General features: G+C 50.7%; 1 protein-coding gene across 1 annotated transcript in view; it reads right to left on the bottom strand.

Moving 5' to 3' along the window:
* Positions 1-1160: 1160 nt before the first annotated feature.
* The window catches only part of POLR3A (RNA polymerase III subunit A), a 49878-nt gene continuing 34764 nt past the window's right edge, over positions 1161-16274 (bottom strand). Inside the window, exons 21-31 of the mRNA XM_026005341.2 lie at positions 15928-16041; positions 11350-11436; positions 11179-11261; positions 10444-10614; positions 9633-9726; positions 9375-9467; positions 7958-8122; positions 7304-7468; positions 7063-7194; positions 5657-5789; positions 1161-3970 (exon numbers count right to left, since the gene is read on the bottom strand). Of these exons, the coding sequence (XP_025861126.1) occupies positions 3822-3970; positions 5657-5789; positions 7063-7194; positions 7304-7468; positions 7958-8122; positions 9375-9467; positions 9633-9726; positions 10444-10614; positions 11179-11261; positions 11350-11436; positions 15928-16041 (1386 nt within the window). The 3' untranslated portion in view covers positions 1161-3821. The remainder of the gene's footprint in view (positions 3971-5656; positions 5790-7062; positions 7195-7303; positions 7469-7957; positions 8123-9374; positions 9468-9632; positions 9727-10443; positions 10615-11178; positions 11262-11349; positions 11437-15927; positions 16042-16274) is intronic.

Raw genomic sequence — 16274 nt, forward strand, 5'->3', positions numbered from 1 at the left:
GCCCGTATTAGCTGAATGACCTGAAGAACAGTTAAGCAAGGCACTGGATGCTACTAGCTGGGTGGCACTTCTATCGCAGGCTTAGGAGACACTGCACTGTGTCCCACTGGGTTTGCATCAGCTACACAGCAGGGGTGGGGCGGGCACTCACTGTTGACCCTCCAGCGCCCAACAGGCCTGCTGGTGGCAGGGGACATTATTTTAGCAGAGCCCATACGTACGCCAGCCACCCTGTTTCACAACCCACAAGGATGAACTGCTACCCCTATATATAAAGTAAGTTCTCCTCTTTTCAGTTTTCCTAAAAAAAAAAAAAAACCAGAGTTCTGTCAAGTGGCAGCAAAAACTCAAGAAAAATCATTATATGGTTTCAGATTCAATCAGGCATAAGCCAATGTGAATACACATGGATAAACTCTGAAACAGAAACACAGTGCCATGATTTGACTCCAGCACAGACACTGAGAGACTCCAGAACGTCTCCCCCTCCAAAGTGAACAAGCAGGGGCTGTAACTGTGTCAATTGCTATTTTAATCTCCTTGTACACAATGTAGAAAAGGCAAAGCACTGGAGAGATCACTGGTCAGAAATACAAATTTGCTAATGGATGAGACAATTTAAATGTATTTTTCTTATTTCTTCCCCCAACAGGCCCAGAGTGAAGTCCCAACCTGTACTGAGCTAACTCTGGAGACACTGCTCTCTGCGTCTCGTGCGTGAGTTCTGGGTTTGCACAAAGCCCGATGCCAGGGGTGCCTGGGCGGCTCAGTCAGTTAAGTGTCTGCCTTTGGGTCAGGTCATCATCCTGGGGTCTTGGGATCGAGCCTGGCGTTGGGCTCCCTGCTGCTTCCTCCCCTCTGCCCTTCCCCACTGCTCATGCTTTACTCTCAAAATAAATAATATATTTTTAAAATATTTTATTTTATTATTTATTCATGGAATACAGAGACAGAGAGACAGAGGAGACACAGGCAAAGGGAGAAGCAAGCTCCCCGTAGGGAGCCCGACATGGGACTCGATCCCAGGTCTCCAGGATCAGGCCCTGGGCTGAAGATGGCACTAAACTGCTGAGCAACCTGGGCTGCCCACAAAATAAATATTAAAAAAACTAAAAAAAAAAAAAGCCCAATTCCAGGGCAGATTATCCCATTGGGGGGCATTTTATTAAAAAATTTTATTTATTTATTCATGAGAGACACAGAGAGAGGGGCAGAGACACAGACAGAGGGAGAAGCAGGCTCCACGCAGGGAGCCCGATGTGGGACTCGATCCTGGGTCTCCAGGACCAGGCCCTGGGCTGAAGGCAGCACTAAACCGCTGAGCCACCAGCGCTGCCCTGGGGCGGGGGTGGGGGCGGCGGCGGGCATTTTAATACCCTCCGATGGCACACACAGTAAGGTCTACCAGCCAAAGCTGCCCCCACAGTGGTCCCAGCAGGGCTGCCAATACTACGAGGACCCTTCCAGCAGGACACCTGGTCACAGGCTGGGTGGTGTGCTCCTTCACATGACCCTTCTGTTCCCAGAATGCCACCCGCTGATCTACACGTGTCCCGTGCCTGCACGCTGCACAATCACACCACCTCACCTGGGCTCGCTCAAGCGGGATGAGGCTCCTGGCGGGACCATCTTTATTACTCTCAGCAGCGCACACCAGCTCTCCTCCCCACTTCCAATATGTGTCACACAGAGGAAGGTGGGCGCTGGTGCTCCCTCCTGTCGGAGCCCACCCTCACACGGCTCTCGTGTGTGTTCTAGCAGTTACTTCCCAGGCAGGTTTTCAGGATGGCAGCTATGACATTCTGGTCCTCGGCAGGTTGTAGGAGAAAAGTGAGGCCTGTGGTGAGGTTCCAGGTGGCAACCCTAAAGAGGTCTGTTAACAGGCTTAACCTTGGTTGCAAACCAGGCTAGCTCAGTTCAAAAATACTGGGTGGTGGCGGTGGTGGTGGTGCAACGTGAAAAATGACACTTTTTCACCCTAAAAGAAGTTTTTAAGTCAACCTCATGTATGCAGGGAGATCACAGGACCAAACTAACTTTAATAGAATTTTAAACCAGAGAATGGCCAAAGACTGAGGTCAGGAATTCTGAATTCAGAATCACAGCAGTAAGGGAGAGAAAGTGTTCATTCTAACAGACCCCAGGGCCAACGGTTACACGAATCTTAGCAGCTGTAACTCAGAACTTTGGAAATCAGCTAGAGAACGTCGGAAGAATCAAAGGGTGGTTCTATGTACTACAACTTGAGTGCCTCCCTACTCCGCCCAGCACCCACATCCTCCTCTTTAATCAACCAAACCATCTTCTCCCTGGACAATAAACTCACATCTCTTCATTTGGGGCTGATGTTTCTCTCAGGGGCTGGACTGGGTGAGAGAAATCAGCGATTTCATTTCAGAAGTAGCACTTCTCAGGTGCATGGAGCCAGAAAGTAGGTCAAAACCCCACTTTCACTATAATCTCATTCCCAACTAAAAAGCCTTGGTTCTCCAGGGCTCCCTGGTGAAGAGGAAAGAGCCAGAGCGGTGGGACTTGGCCCTGGGTAGGGAAGGGAGGGGCAGGCTTCATGGAACATTCTCCAAAGGGAGTACAGGGGGCAGCCACCCCAGTTCTCCATGACCCAGGCCCCATCTTACAGAGCAAATTCAGTACAAAGACTCACAATCTCCAGCAGCACACCCCTTACTCGATGCATAGAGCCCCATCACATGCCCTGTGGGTCATCCTGGGATACCTGCTGGCTCTCCTCCTAGCCTGATAGGTGCTGTCGACTGTTATAGGAGAGCTACTCTTTCAGGAGCCTGCTATTCCCCAGCGGGCACACTGCCAGCTCCAGGGGACTCTCCATCCCGTGGGCCTCCTCCCTTCCTGTCCTGCTGACCCTTTCAACCCTTACAACTGGTGGCTGGCTGCCTGCCTGTGTGCTGGAAGGCCCCACCCCACCACTGCCCCCATGGCACTTTGTAGGCCACAGTTCAGCACCTGCAGATACCTCAGGGGCGTGTGGTCACCGCCTAGGCAGTGCAGAGGCCTGGACCAGCCTCACCCATCACCTCCACACACACTGCCAGTCCCCTGCCGCGGGCTCCAAACTCCGGCAAGGCTTCTATCGGCCAGGAAGAATGGGACCCCTCTTGTCACAAGGCAGGGTCCCCCACATGGAAGTCAGAGGTAGACAGAAAACAACGGGGTGGCCAGACGTGTCTGTAAAAGATGTTTCAGAGCAGCTTGGGCTCGTGACGGTTTCAGCTCGGTTACAAATCCTAGGCGGTAGCATCTGCTTAACCAGTTTTTCCAGTGATACTTCAATGCTGGCTTTCTTGGTTTCTATAGCTTCTTGCTTTCAAAGTAAAGCCAAAATAATAACAACTCCAAATTCTTCAAAATGAACCAATAAATAGTGACAATATTTACATGAGTAGGCCGCGTTTAGAGATTTTAACCTGACTGAGAACAGAAAAACCAAGGATATGCCCTGGTCTTGGGGCTTACAGCTGGCTCTGGGTCATGGTGTGATCCTCCTGAAAGCGGATGGTTGGAAGGGTGAAGTGAGAATGAGTAAAGATGCCTGGCCGGGGCCTCCTTATAGGGCTAGGGTTTCAAACAGACAGACCTCAGTCCTCCCAACCAGGCCCTGTGGTGTGATCAGGGGCCCGGGCGAGCTGCTCTTGGGGACACGGAGGCCTCCTCTGACTGCCAGCACTATGGGGATGTCAGGCCTTGTCGTGGGGAGCACAAGCTCTCCATGTCAGATGTCAGTCTCGGCCTCTTTCCAGATGGGACAAGCTGCCGAGGTCAGGAATGGTCTCCTCTTCCCTGGACTATGTGACAAGAGGGATGTGGAATTCGTTTGTGTCGAAGATCAGGGGTCTCCTGGGAGGGCTTGGGTCCCTGTCAGCCTTGTGCAGCAGCTTGAAGAGCCCAGTTCCAATGTTCATGGGGATCCCCATGATGATGCACTCAGACACCCCTGAAACCAACCAAGCAGGGTATTAGATGGCTTTTCCACACACGGGGGGCTCCCGGCCCAGCAGCTTCCTCTCGGTCTGAGCACAGCTGCTCTGTAGGCTTGCCTTCAAGAGCACTAAACGCAGCCAGCAAGGACACCGAGTGATGCTCAGGAGGCCCTAACTTCACTACCCAATGTTTCCTTAATTTAGGGCCCAGAAGAGAAGCAAACAGGCTGACTAGTAGAAGCCAATCCCCCCTTGGAAACAGCAGTAGAAACTTGTTCCCTGTGCTCAGGGGTCAAGGCTAGGTCAGGCTTAACAGCACGCCTGTGTCTTGGAAACCCACAGCCCTGAGGGAAGGCAAGGCCCCTGCACAGAGACCGGAGTATGGTGATGCGGAAGACTGTTTCTCCCAACTTCACTCCAGCTTTGGATCAGACTTACGGCTCCCAATAAGCAAGAGCTTGCCTATTACGTTCTGGGCTTTGTGCATCAGGAGACCAGAGACAAAGCACCAAGCTAAAGACCAACACCTACCTACTGAGGGCTGACACGGAGTTAACAACACTGTAAAGGACGAGAAGATTTCTGAGTGGGGGTGACCGTGCCAGGCCCCCGGGGAGCTCGGCAGTGGACACAGGGGGCCGCGGCTGGGGCTGTCCCACCGTCAAGGACACTCACTCTTACTTTTGCCTTGTCCTGTTATCCTGTCCTAATCTGTTTCCTTTTCTTTCCTCTGACCCTCATTATCTTAAAAGTGGCAGACCAATTTCTCTTTTCCTCTATTTGCAACCTGTGTCCCTTCTGGAAGGATAGTTAATCTTAGAACCTTAGAACAAAGTGGAGGTTCGTGCCCTGACGGGGGCTCCACCTGACCACCGCCTGTTGGGCAAGTCCATGTAAGACTCGGGGAGGAGGCAGGAAATGGCCGCTAGGAAGCGGAGCTCTGGTGGTGGGGATGGCGGTCAGGCTGGGAATCCCTACTGGGGCCTGATGAGAATGTGACCTGGGATGGGCTGCTGAGCACCCCATGGACCCCCACCTCAGGCCCGCAGGGTCTTGCACGAAAAAGGGTAGGACGGACAGTGGGGATTCAGCTCAGGACCCAAGGAAGAGCTGGCCAGGCAGCGGCACCACTCTTGTCTCCCAGGCCGGTGTCCCAGATGTGCTGTGCTGTGTGCTGTGGGGAGGAGGCCGGTGTGGGGCGAGACTTGTCCACAAGCCAGCCAGTCCTGTGTTCTACTCGTGCAAGGGTTTAAACCTGTCCCTTACAGATGTGCAGAGGTAAGTGTATGCACGGTGCTGGGCCCGGCGGCTCTTTCTTGGGGGTCACAGCAGCAGGGGCACTGGACGCTGTCCCTCTGCTGTCAGCCCTGGCACCACACAGCAGGGGCAGGATCCGAGCGGCTGTCAACTCCAAGGTCCAGAAACACTCCTTGATGCCCAGGGGTGATCTTTTCTTCATGGCCCCAAAGCTGCCTGTACTGACAGAGAAGCCTCCTCACGGAGGAGGGGGTGCAGGGAGCCACAGCCAGGCTCTGGAGGGAAAAGATCACTTGCTTCCAATCCCATCATCTGTGACTTTATTCCTAAAACATAAGAGCTGTGCCTACTCAGTGTCCTCACCTCCTGGGAAACCCTAGCCACGGTTTCAGCTGTGAAACACTAAGGCCCTGTAATGAAGCTCCAAGAAACACGCAACCTACCACACACGGAGTCCTTCTGCCCAAAGTAGGCGGCATCGAAGAGATGGTCAGCCGTCTTCTCAAAGGAGGCTAGCATGAGCACGCTCTCCTTCATCTTGGCCAGGCCGAACCTCGTAATGCCCAGGACTTCACCCTGCATCGGGGAGGGAGGAGTCAGGGGGGTACTCACACTCCCCAAAGGCCCAGAGCTACGCACACCCCCTGCAGCCCCTCCACAGAATAAGTGCAGATGGGCGAAGCAGCTGTTCAAGTCAGCCTCAGGTCTGGAGAGGACCCCAACAGTGGCCTGTCCCCCTGGGACAGCGGCTCCAGGGAGCCTCACACTCCCAGCCACATGCTGGCAGAAGGAAGAGTCACAAAATCAGAGCTAGAATAAAGAACCTAAGTTTTAAAAAAGAGAATACTCCTGAAGATGTTTATTACGGCTCCAAGAACTCCACACTCAAATAATTTAAAAGCCACAGAGTAGGTAAAGAGTTAAGTAAATGTAGGTGCTTTCTTTCAAGCAAACGCTGCACCATCATTTAAAAAAGTATACCTATGGGACGCCTGGGTGGCTCAGCAGTTGAGTGTGGGGACTTTGGCTCAGGACGTGATCCCGGGGTTCTGGGATTGAGTCCCGCATTGGGCTCCCCGCAGGGAGCCTGCTTCTCCCTCTGCCTCTCTCATGAATAAATAAAATCTTTTAAAAACGAAAACACCAAAACAAAAAAAAGTATTCTTTTAAAAACCATGTGACATGTGAAATAGTCATAATGTTAAATGAAACAGGATAAAACCCGCATGCCCACTACTCACTGTCCCTGCATCACATGATACATGTGAAAAAACTAAGACCAGAAAGCCAGACTTAAAAGTGCCAGGCTTTACTACAAGGCAAAGGAAATGGGTCACTGCCCCACCCGGTTCTGATCCGTCTGTCCTCAGGTACAGGTGCCTATGGGGCGGCCTCGTGAAAACCTTATGGCACTACTACAGGGAATGGGTTCGTTTCGTGGGAAAAGAGAACGAGCAGCCTCACTTCCGAGCTAGCTTCCCCTTCAGATCACGGTAACTTATCCTTCACCTGGAAATGGCTACAGAAGCGTGACGAATGGGTTCAATAGGAAATACACACCTAGGTTTGCCATGGATCTCCCTGGGCTTTTGGCAATGGCCGGATTGCCTCTCGGATGACATTTCTAATAAGGACAAAAATAATATCCCACCTCCTGCCACGAGGTTACAAGTGTCATACTGGAATGTCACCAGAACACCCGGCCCGACCCAACCACATGCTGGGTGGTCAAAAATCAAAGTTTTTGAGCGATGGTGACATCCTATGCCATTTTAGTGGTGGTTATCACAGCCGTGTGTGCTCCAGGCAGGTGAGAGACGGCCCAGCACGCTGCACCCTCCCCACGAACCTTGTAGGTCATCAGGTCAGACAGCAGCATCACATGCCTCCTGTCAATGCTCATGCCGTGGTTGACCATTGTGTACTGGATTTCGTTGATGATAGTTGTCCGGGCAGCTTCGATGCCCAGAGTTTTCTCCACCTAGAGAGAGCCAGGGTGAGTGAAAGCAGCCTCTTCTGGCTTGTTGCCCCAAGTCCTCCCTATGTCCTCCTCTGCCCAATCGCGACATGACCCTGGCCATGAGCTGTACCTCATAGGTATTATTGGAGGTGGTGCGGGTGCCCTTCACACCGTGGGTGGCCATGACGGCCCGCAGGTTATCACCCTCCACCAGAAGTTTGTACTTCTCCTTTCCGCTCTGCTCGTCGATGTGGATGACAGCTCTGGAAACCTCTGGGATGCCCTGCACCACCACCTGGACTTGGAGACAAGAGGAGTCTCAAGGCCCTGCAGGGCCCACAGCCCCCACCACCATGGTAGCCTCAGAAACCACACGGGCTGTGAGAACTGGGAACGTCATGCCTGGGTTGTCACCTTAACCATCCTGCTTCTCAGTGGGGTTTATCAGGAACAAACCAAACCTAAATAAGTGCCCGTGTGCCATTAGGGGTTAGGGAGAAAGCACAAAAGCACAACATCAGGGGACTGTGACACATTCGACCTCAGTTTTCTGACAGAACGGACAAGAATCTAACAGGCAGAGTTGGTGCGTCAGGGCGAAGATGGGAAAAACCCGACGGATTCCAGAGGGATGCGGCAAAACAGAAGTCCCCGTAGTGACATAGTCCTTAGGCCACCTGACACCTGGGTATTCAGTGGGGCGAGAGGTAAACGCAGTCTTTCCCTCTACAAACCTCCAGGCAGTAGGCTGGGTGGGGCCTCCAAGAGGGGACTTTGGTCTCACCTTGGGGAGATCCTCTTTCAGGAACTGCAGCACGTAGTACATGGAGCTCTTGCTGTTCTCTCTGGGGGTGACACACACCACAGCCTCGCCATGAACAGCCACATCGCCAGGCTTCACGCGGAGCTTGGACATGCAGATGGAATACCGCACCGTCTCAGCGTTCACCTGCAAGGTGGCCAGACATGGGCCACGTGCCCAGGACATTACTGACAGGTACGAAGGCTTTGATTCCAGTGTTTCTTGGCCTTTTTCCATCATTGCCCCCTGACAAGCCTCATTTTTCCCCCTAATCTCATTCCTCACCATAAAAATTTAATACGAAGATATTTTGTGTATTTGCTTATGTACCACATATGTACACCTACCTCACTTACAAACAGAAGAAATATTCTTCACAACCTCCCCTTACGCCAACGGTCTGCCCCCACTGAAAATGCATGTTCCATGCATAGCTACAAATGCAGGGACCGAGGCGGTTCCAGGAGGTGGGGAGGCTGGAGAGCAGGACAATTTAAAGTGTCAGCGAAGCCTCCTCTTTACCTGACCTCACGGCCAACTGCTCATGTGCCACGTTCCTTGATACAACCTGGTCCTTCTGGTACAAGAGCCACAAGGCAGGCGGCCAGAGCTGGGCTACAGAAGCCCCCAACCTGGAGACCTGGCCGCTCAATTCTAGACTCACAGTCTATGGGCAACACAAGCTTGGTACTTGAGGGAATGGGCTGAGACACAATGTGGCCAGGATGGGTGTCAACTGCCTGAGAGGAAGAGGAAGATGCCAGGACATCTGGGACAGCGGCTGAGTTTGCATCCTTGCCTCAGCTAGTCTGTGACAATGGCTGACAATCTTTGAATCTTTACCTGTCTGTGAATACCAGTAATACTAAGCCACACTAGTCCACCTGGCCAACAACATTCATGCTGGGCGCTCACAGATGAGCAAGACACAGGAGGCCCTACGCTCCTGCCAGACCCTCTAATATTGTGTCACAGCAAACGGGTATCACGGCCTCACAAAACTACAACAAATTTCCCGTGTGTCTTTATTTTATTTTAAAATTTTATTTATTTGAGAAAGCAGGGGGAGGAACAGAGGAAGAGGGAGAAGCAGACTTCCCACTGAGCAGGGAGCCCAATGCAGGACTCGATCCCAGGACCCTGGGATCACGGCCTGAGCCGAAGGCAGCCACTTAGACTGAGCCACCCAGGTGCCCCTCTTTGTGTCTTTAGATGGGAGTGTGTATGTCAGGGTCAGGTTCAGAAAGAGAATGGGTAGCGAAGACAGACCTTATAAAACAGAAACCCAGTGAAGCCTCTGCAATGCTTCTCATGCCCCACTTAGCTCCTGCCCCAGGTTATCAGTGACCATCCTGGGACTCAGGATGATCTCCTGCCCACATTTAATTACATGACTCACTTCTAGTCTCAGAAGTCTGATCCGTTCCAGGGAGAGCTTGACGAGAATAAAGCAATCATCTGGAAGAAATACTTCTTCAATATACTCCGAAATCTGTCATGTCAAAAGATCAGAATGTTACATAGTTGCTCTCGCCTTTCCAAAGAGCACAGGCTACGTGGCCGTGCTGCCCGTAAGCCCTCCACAGCCGGCGTGTACGAGCACGTGCCTGACAGCTGTTGCTCCAGTGTTCGCGTCACCAAGAGGATTTCTCCTTACCTCTCCCAAGAGGGTTTTCTCAATTCTGCCCTTCACGAGGCGGGCGTAGTCTGCGTCGTCATCCTTGTCCAGCTGTGCCGTGATGATCGGAGTGCTGAGAAAGGACAGGGGCAGTGCTTATAGCCCCAAGCCTGCTGGGAGGCCACTGCTGGGGGAAGTCCAGGCACTACTGGAATCTGAACGCGCATAGCGACTGCCATTCCCAGCACACGTACTGGGGGCTTCGCAGACACTCTTAGCCAGACTATATTTAGAACTCATGAAGCAACCCACTCATCAGTGAAGGAGATGACGTTCGCCCTGGATCCCTGGATCCCTACGGTTGCTGCTCTAGATCCAAGCACCATGTTCCTTCATTGAACACTATATGTAATCACTCTGGTGGATTCAGATCACAGGTGGTTCACAATTAGGTCACAGAAGGCACTGTAATGTATTTTTATCTTTTCTAGTCTCAGATGACCTACAAACCCTACCACGAAATCACTAGGGAGTCACAGACTATGGCCAAGTGACAGACTCTCCAGTCAGGCTTCGGCTGGGAATGATAACATCTGAAGTTTAAATCTATGCAGACGTATTGATATGGCCTTTCCAGTCATTTTTTATGTTTCTTTCATGTTACCTGTAGCCATAAAGAACCACTGCCTCACTTCTGACGGTACCCAGTTTTGACTTTAATCTTTAAAACCCCAGATCTGATTAAGGCGAGCATGCCACCAGAGTTTAGAGAACTGCCCAGCAGAGTACGCGTCGTAAGAGAATCCCAAAACAGGCGGCACAGGAACAAAAGGGAGATGGAGACGGGCACCTGATGGCCTTGGAAGCATTGATGATCTCTTTGATCCGGGGCACGCCCAGGGTGATGTTCATGGAGGCCACGCCTGCAAAGTGGAAAGTCTTCAGGGTCATCTGGGTGCCCGGCTCGCCAATGCTCTGGGCACACAGCGCGCCCACCGCAGAACCTGGCTCCATCTGCGCCCTAGAAGGTAAGCGTACAGAAGAATAGTTCTTCTGTAAGACTGTTGGGAAGAGGCTGCTGGTTCTCTCCTTGCCAAAGAAAAAAACGCAGGTGTCATCAGAGTCAAGAGGGAATACGCTCTGAGGCAGGCTGTGCTTGTGACAGGAAGAACCTGGCACAGAGCAGCCAAAGGTGGGGGGGGGGGGGGGGGCACGGGACGCAACAGTCGACGGGTCCAACAACAAACATTGATGCGCTACTTGTGGTCTGGGCTTAAACATCGACTGCCTGGAGACACTCCAGAGCTCTGCTAACAAATGGTGCTGACGGAGCAGCCGGCACTGGCCAAATATACTGGTGGTTACTCCATGAGGGGAGGACACTCAGAAGTGTCCTCGCACTTGTTTCTACATCCCGGAGCCTCCAGCCTGCCTCCCCACTGGAGCCCTAAGCAGAGGTGAAAGACCCTGCTTAAATGCTGGCAGTGGCTGGCGGTGCTAGGGCAGGACCGCGCTCCAGTGGGGAAGGGGAAGGACAGGAGCCCCCTGCGACCGCCTGGCAGTCTAAGAAAATTGGCATCTATACCTCATGTACTTGTCCCTGCAGGTCTCCAGGAACTTTTCGATTTGGGTGGGGGTGATCCGGTCCAACTGGTACAACACACGGGGCTGGAGGGACAGAAACCAAGTGCAGAGTCAGGCCGAGGTACCCGAGCCCAGGAGGGCACCTGAGCCAGTCAGGGAAGACAAGCGTTACCTCTGTTGTGCCGTTGTCATTGATGCCGTATTTATCTCTGGTCTTCTTGATCTTCTCAGAAATGCCCTTAACGAAATTTTTTATTTCCTGCAAGATTACACAGCAAACATCAGTTGTGTATTTCTTGGGGGTGTGGGTGGCTGTTTGTTTCACAAACTTTGGGAATGTGGTGAGCCTGCCAGTTTTGAGATGGCTGGTGACAGCCCTGCCCGTTCCGTGTGGCCCCCTGCACAGCCAGCAGGAGCGCCGCCAGGAGCCCGACACAGTCGCCTTCTTCACTGCTCTCTGAGCACCCCTGACACCCGTATTCACCCAGCTCGGAACAGCTGCAACTGTACACTTACAAACCTGCCGTCTCTAAACAGGCTTACCTTTGAGGCTTTCTTCTGAAGTTATGATCAATTTAAGTGCAAGCTAAAGCATAGCTTTGTACAGAATATATACAAATGTGTGGTTTCAGGATGCCTGGGTGGCTCAGTGGTTGAGCGTCTGCCTTCAGCTCCGGGTGTGATCCCAGAGTCCCACGATTGAGTCCCATACTGGGCTCCCTGCGGGGAGCCTGCTTCTCCCTGCCTGTGTCTCTCATGAATAAATAAATAAATCTTAAAAAACAAAACTAAACAAACCAACAGAAAAACCCCGTGGTTTCAGCTTGCCTTCATTTCAGAGAAGACACTCCCAAATCCCTGCTTCTAGTTGTCTCTCTGACCCTCAACCTCTGCATCACCCCAACCCCCCCGGTCTCACTTTCACTTCCCAACAATTCGTAAGAATTCCTGGAAACCAGGCTGGGAAGAAGAAACCAGTGTGTCTGTGGTCCTCTCTGTATTTCAGAGTAGCACTCTAAGCCCGGGATGGTAGCAAGGAAGGTGACAAGGACATCATGTGGAGGAAGCACAGGGCAAGGTTGGAGGCCACAGACCTATGTTTTTTGGCAACTGTTCAAAGGGGGAAAATCTATTTGTTATATAATTTGTGATGTATCTCTGCCTAAAAGCAGGCCTATGGGCACCGTTAGAACCAGGATCTAGAACCAGATTAACCAGCACTCAAGGAGAACTTACAGAAGGGGTGATGGCCTTTAGTGAGCTATGCCCATCAAAGCCTTGCTCCCAGGGGCTCACACGTCAAGCGCTGTGATACTGACTCTAAGTGTACTTCCAGGTGAGTGGATGGCACATGCTATACAGTGATAGCAGGTCTTTGGAGGCCACTGTGACAGAGGCCTGGGGGCTGGCAATCTGCCACTCTAGTTCGATCCAGGGTTATTTTTGAGAATATGGGAAAGAGTGATTAGACCACACTTCGCCTCAACCGCTATCCTGGGAATATAATTTTCCTCATCGACTTTGGGCAAATAGGGGCAGTGAGCTTAACTGTCACTCTTGAATGCTGCTGCAGGCACCCAGCTGCCCTATGTGGCTGGCTGAGGGCGGATCTACATACGCAGACAGCCCAAGGGTGGAGGGCATATTGTGGTGGCTGTAAAGCTTCACCAAGTCCTGTTTCTTGATTCCAAGGCAGGCTGAGAGACCCCGAAAAGAAGACCAACATGTCCCCTATCCAAAGTCTACTCAGTCTATATCACGGAGCTGAAAATGTGTTTTGTCTGAAACAAGTATTTTAAAGCAGATGGAATCAGAAGCCCATTCTTGCAAAAGTAAAATCTGATGGACACCCAGAGAGCTTAAAACTTAGGAGAGCCCAGTTCTATCTTAACCTTGCAAAAATAAGTCTCTTTAGCCTCCCACAGACCACCTAGCAATTTCTAGCTACTGTATTTTCTGAAAGCAAAAAAACCCTAATACTTAATGTTCTTATTTTAAATAGCCTTAGCATTATCCACATGGTCCCTGGCTCATGGGCCCTTCCCAGTCAGCTGCTGCCTGGCAGAGTGAGGCCTCTCTGTGAGGAGGCATAGCATTAACCCCATTGCTCTAGAGCAGTGGGCACTGAGGGGCTCAGGGAGGTCACGGGCTTGGCCAAGGCAATGGGCCTCTCCGTGAAGTCAGATGCTTTCTCTGAGGACTGCTCCTGGGCAGGGGTTTATGCAATGTCATCTTTGCCGCCCACTGGCACTTTCTGTCTCCTTGGAGCCCAGATAACCAAGGGGCTGCTCGAGGTCCATCATACTCTGGCTATCTCTTGTGCGTGAACGTGGCTCTCTCATGATGACTGCTCGTGGGCCAACTCTCTTCCTTCTCCTTGAGAAAGTGTGGAATACAAGTGAGGGATACTATGCCCTTTAGTCATCAATTTACACAGAAAGGACTTTTTATTGATTTACGAGATCTTAAAAGTTTTCAAGAAACCCTTCTCAAAGAGAAGCTAAGCTCTCCGGGTTTACTTACTGATTGTGAGGTTGAGAGTACACTTTTAGTCAGTGACTGCAAACCAGAGGTGGGAACCAGACCGCAGAAGGCAGTGCAACAATCTCTCCTGGTGCAGCTCTGCTCAACAGCAGGAATGCTCAAAGGCACTCGTACCTGCAGCCGCCTCATTTTCCCTCTGCATCATTCAGTGCAAAGAGCCTCTTTCACATGAGTGATTTCCTCCCCCAGCCTATTCATCTGGCTGCGGTTGTGTCCTTCAGGGCCAGCTGCTGACTGCCAGCTGTGAAAGGCTGCGCCACTGCTGGCCCAGCGCAACCAGAGTGAGAGCCTCTGGCGGTGTGGACCCAGGGGATTTTCATCCAAGGAACTCCACAGGCAAGAGTCAAAGACCACGCACCTAAAACCATTCCCCAGTTCAGGCACTGGAAATGAGGTCATTTAGCTACCACCCTAATGGACATGCTTCTAGTGGCTTTGCTGAAAGGAACAACTTTCCCTACACAAAAGTTAGGGCTGATTTTCTGAAAACTAGGTTAAAAAAAAACCAAACTCACTGTATAGAAATAAAAACTGAAATAAGCTACTAAGAATTCAGTTGAATAAACCCATGCATACTAAAAAGAACTCACAACATAGCAACTGGCAGGCTATTAATCACACGGTTAACCAGCAGTTAAGTTCTCACACTCACTCCACAGCACATCTGTGAGCATGGGCAGTGGCCTCTGGCGGGCCTCGGCTCTGGCACAGGCTGGGGCTGGAGAACACAGAAGGGGCTCAGACAAATCTGTCCTGGCCACTGGATTTTGGACCTGAGTTCATTAGATTGTGAGCCCCTGGAAGGCATGGAAACATTTAGTCATCTTTGTGTCCCCAGGACCAATGGGGTGTGTGACATGTATTGAGGGCTAGAAGGAGTGCTTGCTGAGGAAGCACACGCTGCTGGTCGGGGGGGTACTCGTTAAACCCTGTCAAAGGCAAGAAAGGAGCCAGAATGACGAATAGGAAAGCCACGTGTGCCAGAAGTGGGACAGAGCCTGTGGAGTCTGGGGCTGGCCAACAGCCGGACTGCTGCACACTTCACCCCTATGCTCAGCATTCCCAGCATGCTCAGGGCGGTACCTCGTTATATTTCTCATAGCCTGTCTCAGTTAAGGTCTTTGAGGATAAACAGAAAAGTAAATAAGTGAATATAATCATGTATAAAAATCAAATCACAATTCTCATTTGTTTAAAAAGAAAAGAGTAAGATAATCTGTAAAAACAAAACAAAGGCACTCAGCCCAGTCATAGTGTGGATTTTAAACTTAATAAAATCCGGAAAAGTCTCTTTCCCCTTTCATACTTCAACTTATGAAAAGAGTCATGAGCTTCCTTAACTAAAACATTTTTACTGAAGTCTCACTTTACTGCTGTCATTTTTGATGTATGAAAGGGACAGATTCCTGCCGATTTTGTGCTGCACTGAGTCACTGATTGGTACACAAAGGCAACCATTGACTGGTTTCTGTATTCCTCTGCTTTTGATCATAACCATGATTATAAACAGGAAAGAGCTGCTTGAGTAGGTCAGCAAAATTCAAAAAACAAAAAACCAACAAACTAAAAAACCTTCAGAGACTATCAAGGTAACAGCTCCCTGGAAGGAAGAGGCGGTCTGGCTGACTCCATGAACTTCCGATCCACACTATGATCACAGGGAGAGCTATTTAAAGCACCACCACTAGGGGCGCCTGGTTGGCTCTGTGGGTAGAGCACACGACGCTTCATCTCTGGGTTATGAGTTTTGAGCCTTGTGTGGGTGTCGAGATTACTTACAAATAAAATCTTTAAAAACTAAAACTAGAAATAAAATACCATCACTAGAAAAAAAATCACTAGGATTCACAATGACTGTGGGAAGGACTGGTCCCTCGAGATGGGGAAGTGGGTAAAGGGGCTGATAGGGACATGGTTAAAAAAAAATTCAGTTCTCTAAAGCAATTATTTTTCTTCTAGTAGGGAGACGCTTGGGTGAGAGACATACACTGGGAAGGACATGACATAAATTCTTAATGTTAGCTGGTGACATTTTGCCTGGGCCAGTCCTGAAAATTTTTTTTTTCAGTCCTGAAATTTTTAACGAAGAAACACCCTTAACATCCTCTCTCTCCCACCTCTTGCTTATAAAATCCACCTGCTGGCATTTGGCAACAATCTCTTGGTGATGGCCAGGCTGGGTGTGCCCACCAGGGGCAGAACTCACCTGCAGGAAGCTGTCCTGGCAGCAGAGGAACTCAGTCTTCTTCATGATTGATTCAGTGGTCAGGACCAGTTCATTTTTACTTAGTGCAGGCTCGCTCTGACACGGGAAGACTGCCTCGAGTATCAAAAACAGACAGTGTGATGTGTATGGCGGCGACCAAGTGAAATAATTTATAAGAAAATCATTTTTCTAAGAGCAAGCTTTTACCAACCCGTGATTTTTTTTTCTTTCAAAACGTCTTTTACATTCTACCTTTAGTATGGAGGTGGAAACAGGATAAACCCACTTCATCTCACACAAAGACTTGTGGAACAGAGGGTATTGTTCCATTACTCCTCAGCCTTCAC

This window comes from Vulpes vulpes, chromosome 4 (assembly GCF_048418805.1).
Source record: "Vulpes vulpes isolate BD-2025 chromosome 4, VulVul3, whole genome shotgun sequence".
Classification (NCBI taxonomy): domain Eukaryota; kingdom Metazoa; phylum Chordata; class Mammalia; order Carnivora; family Canidae; genus Vulpes; species Vulpes vulpes.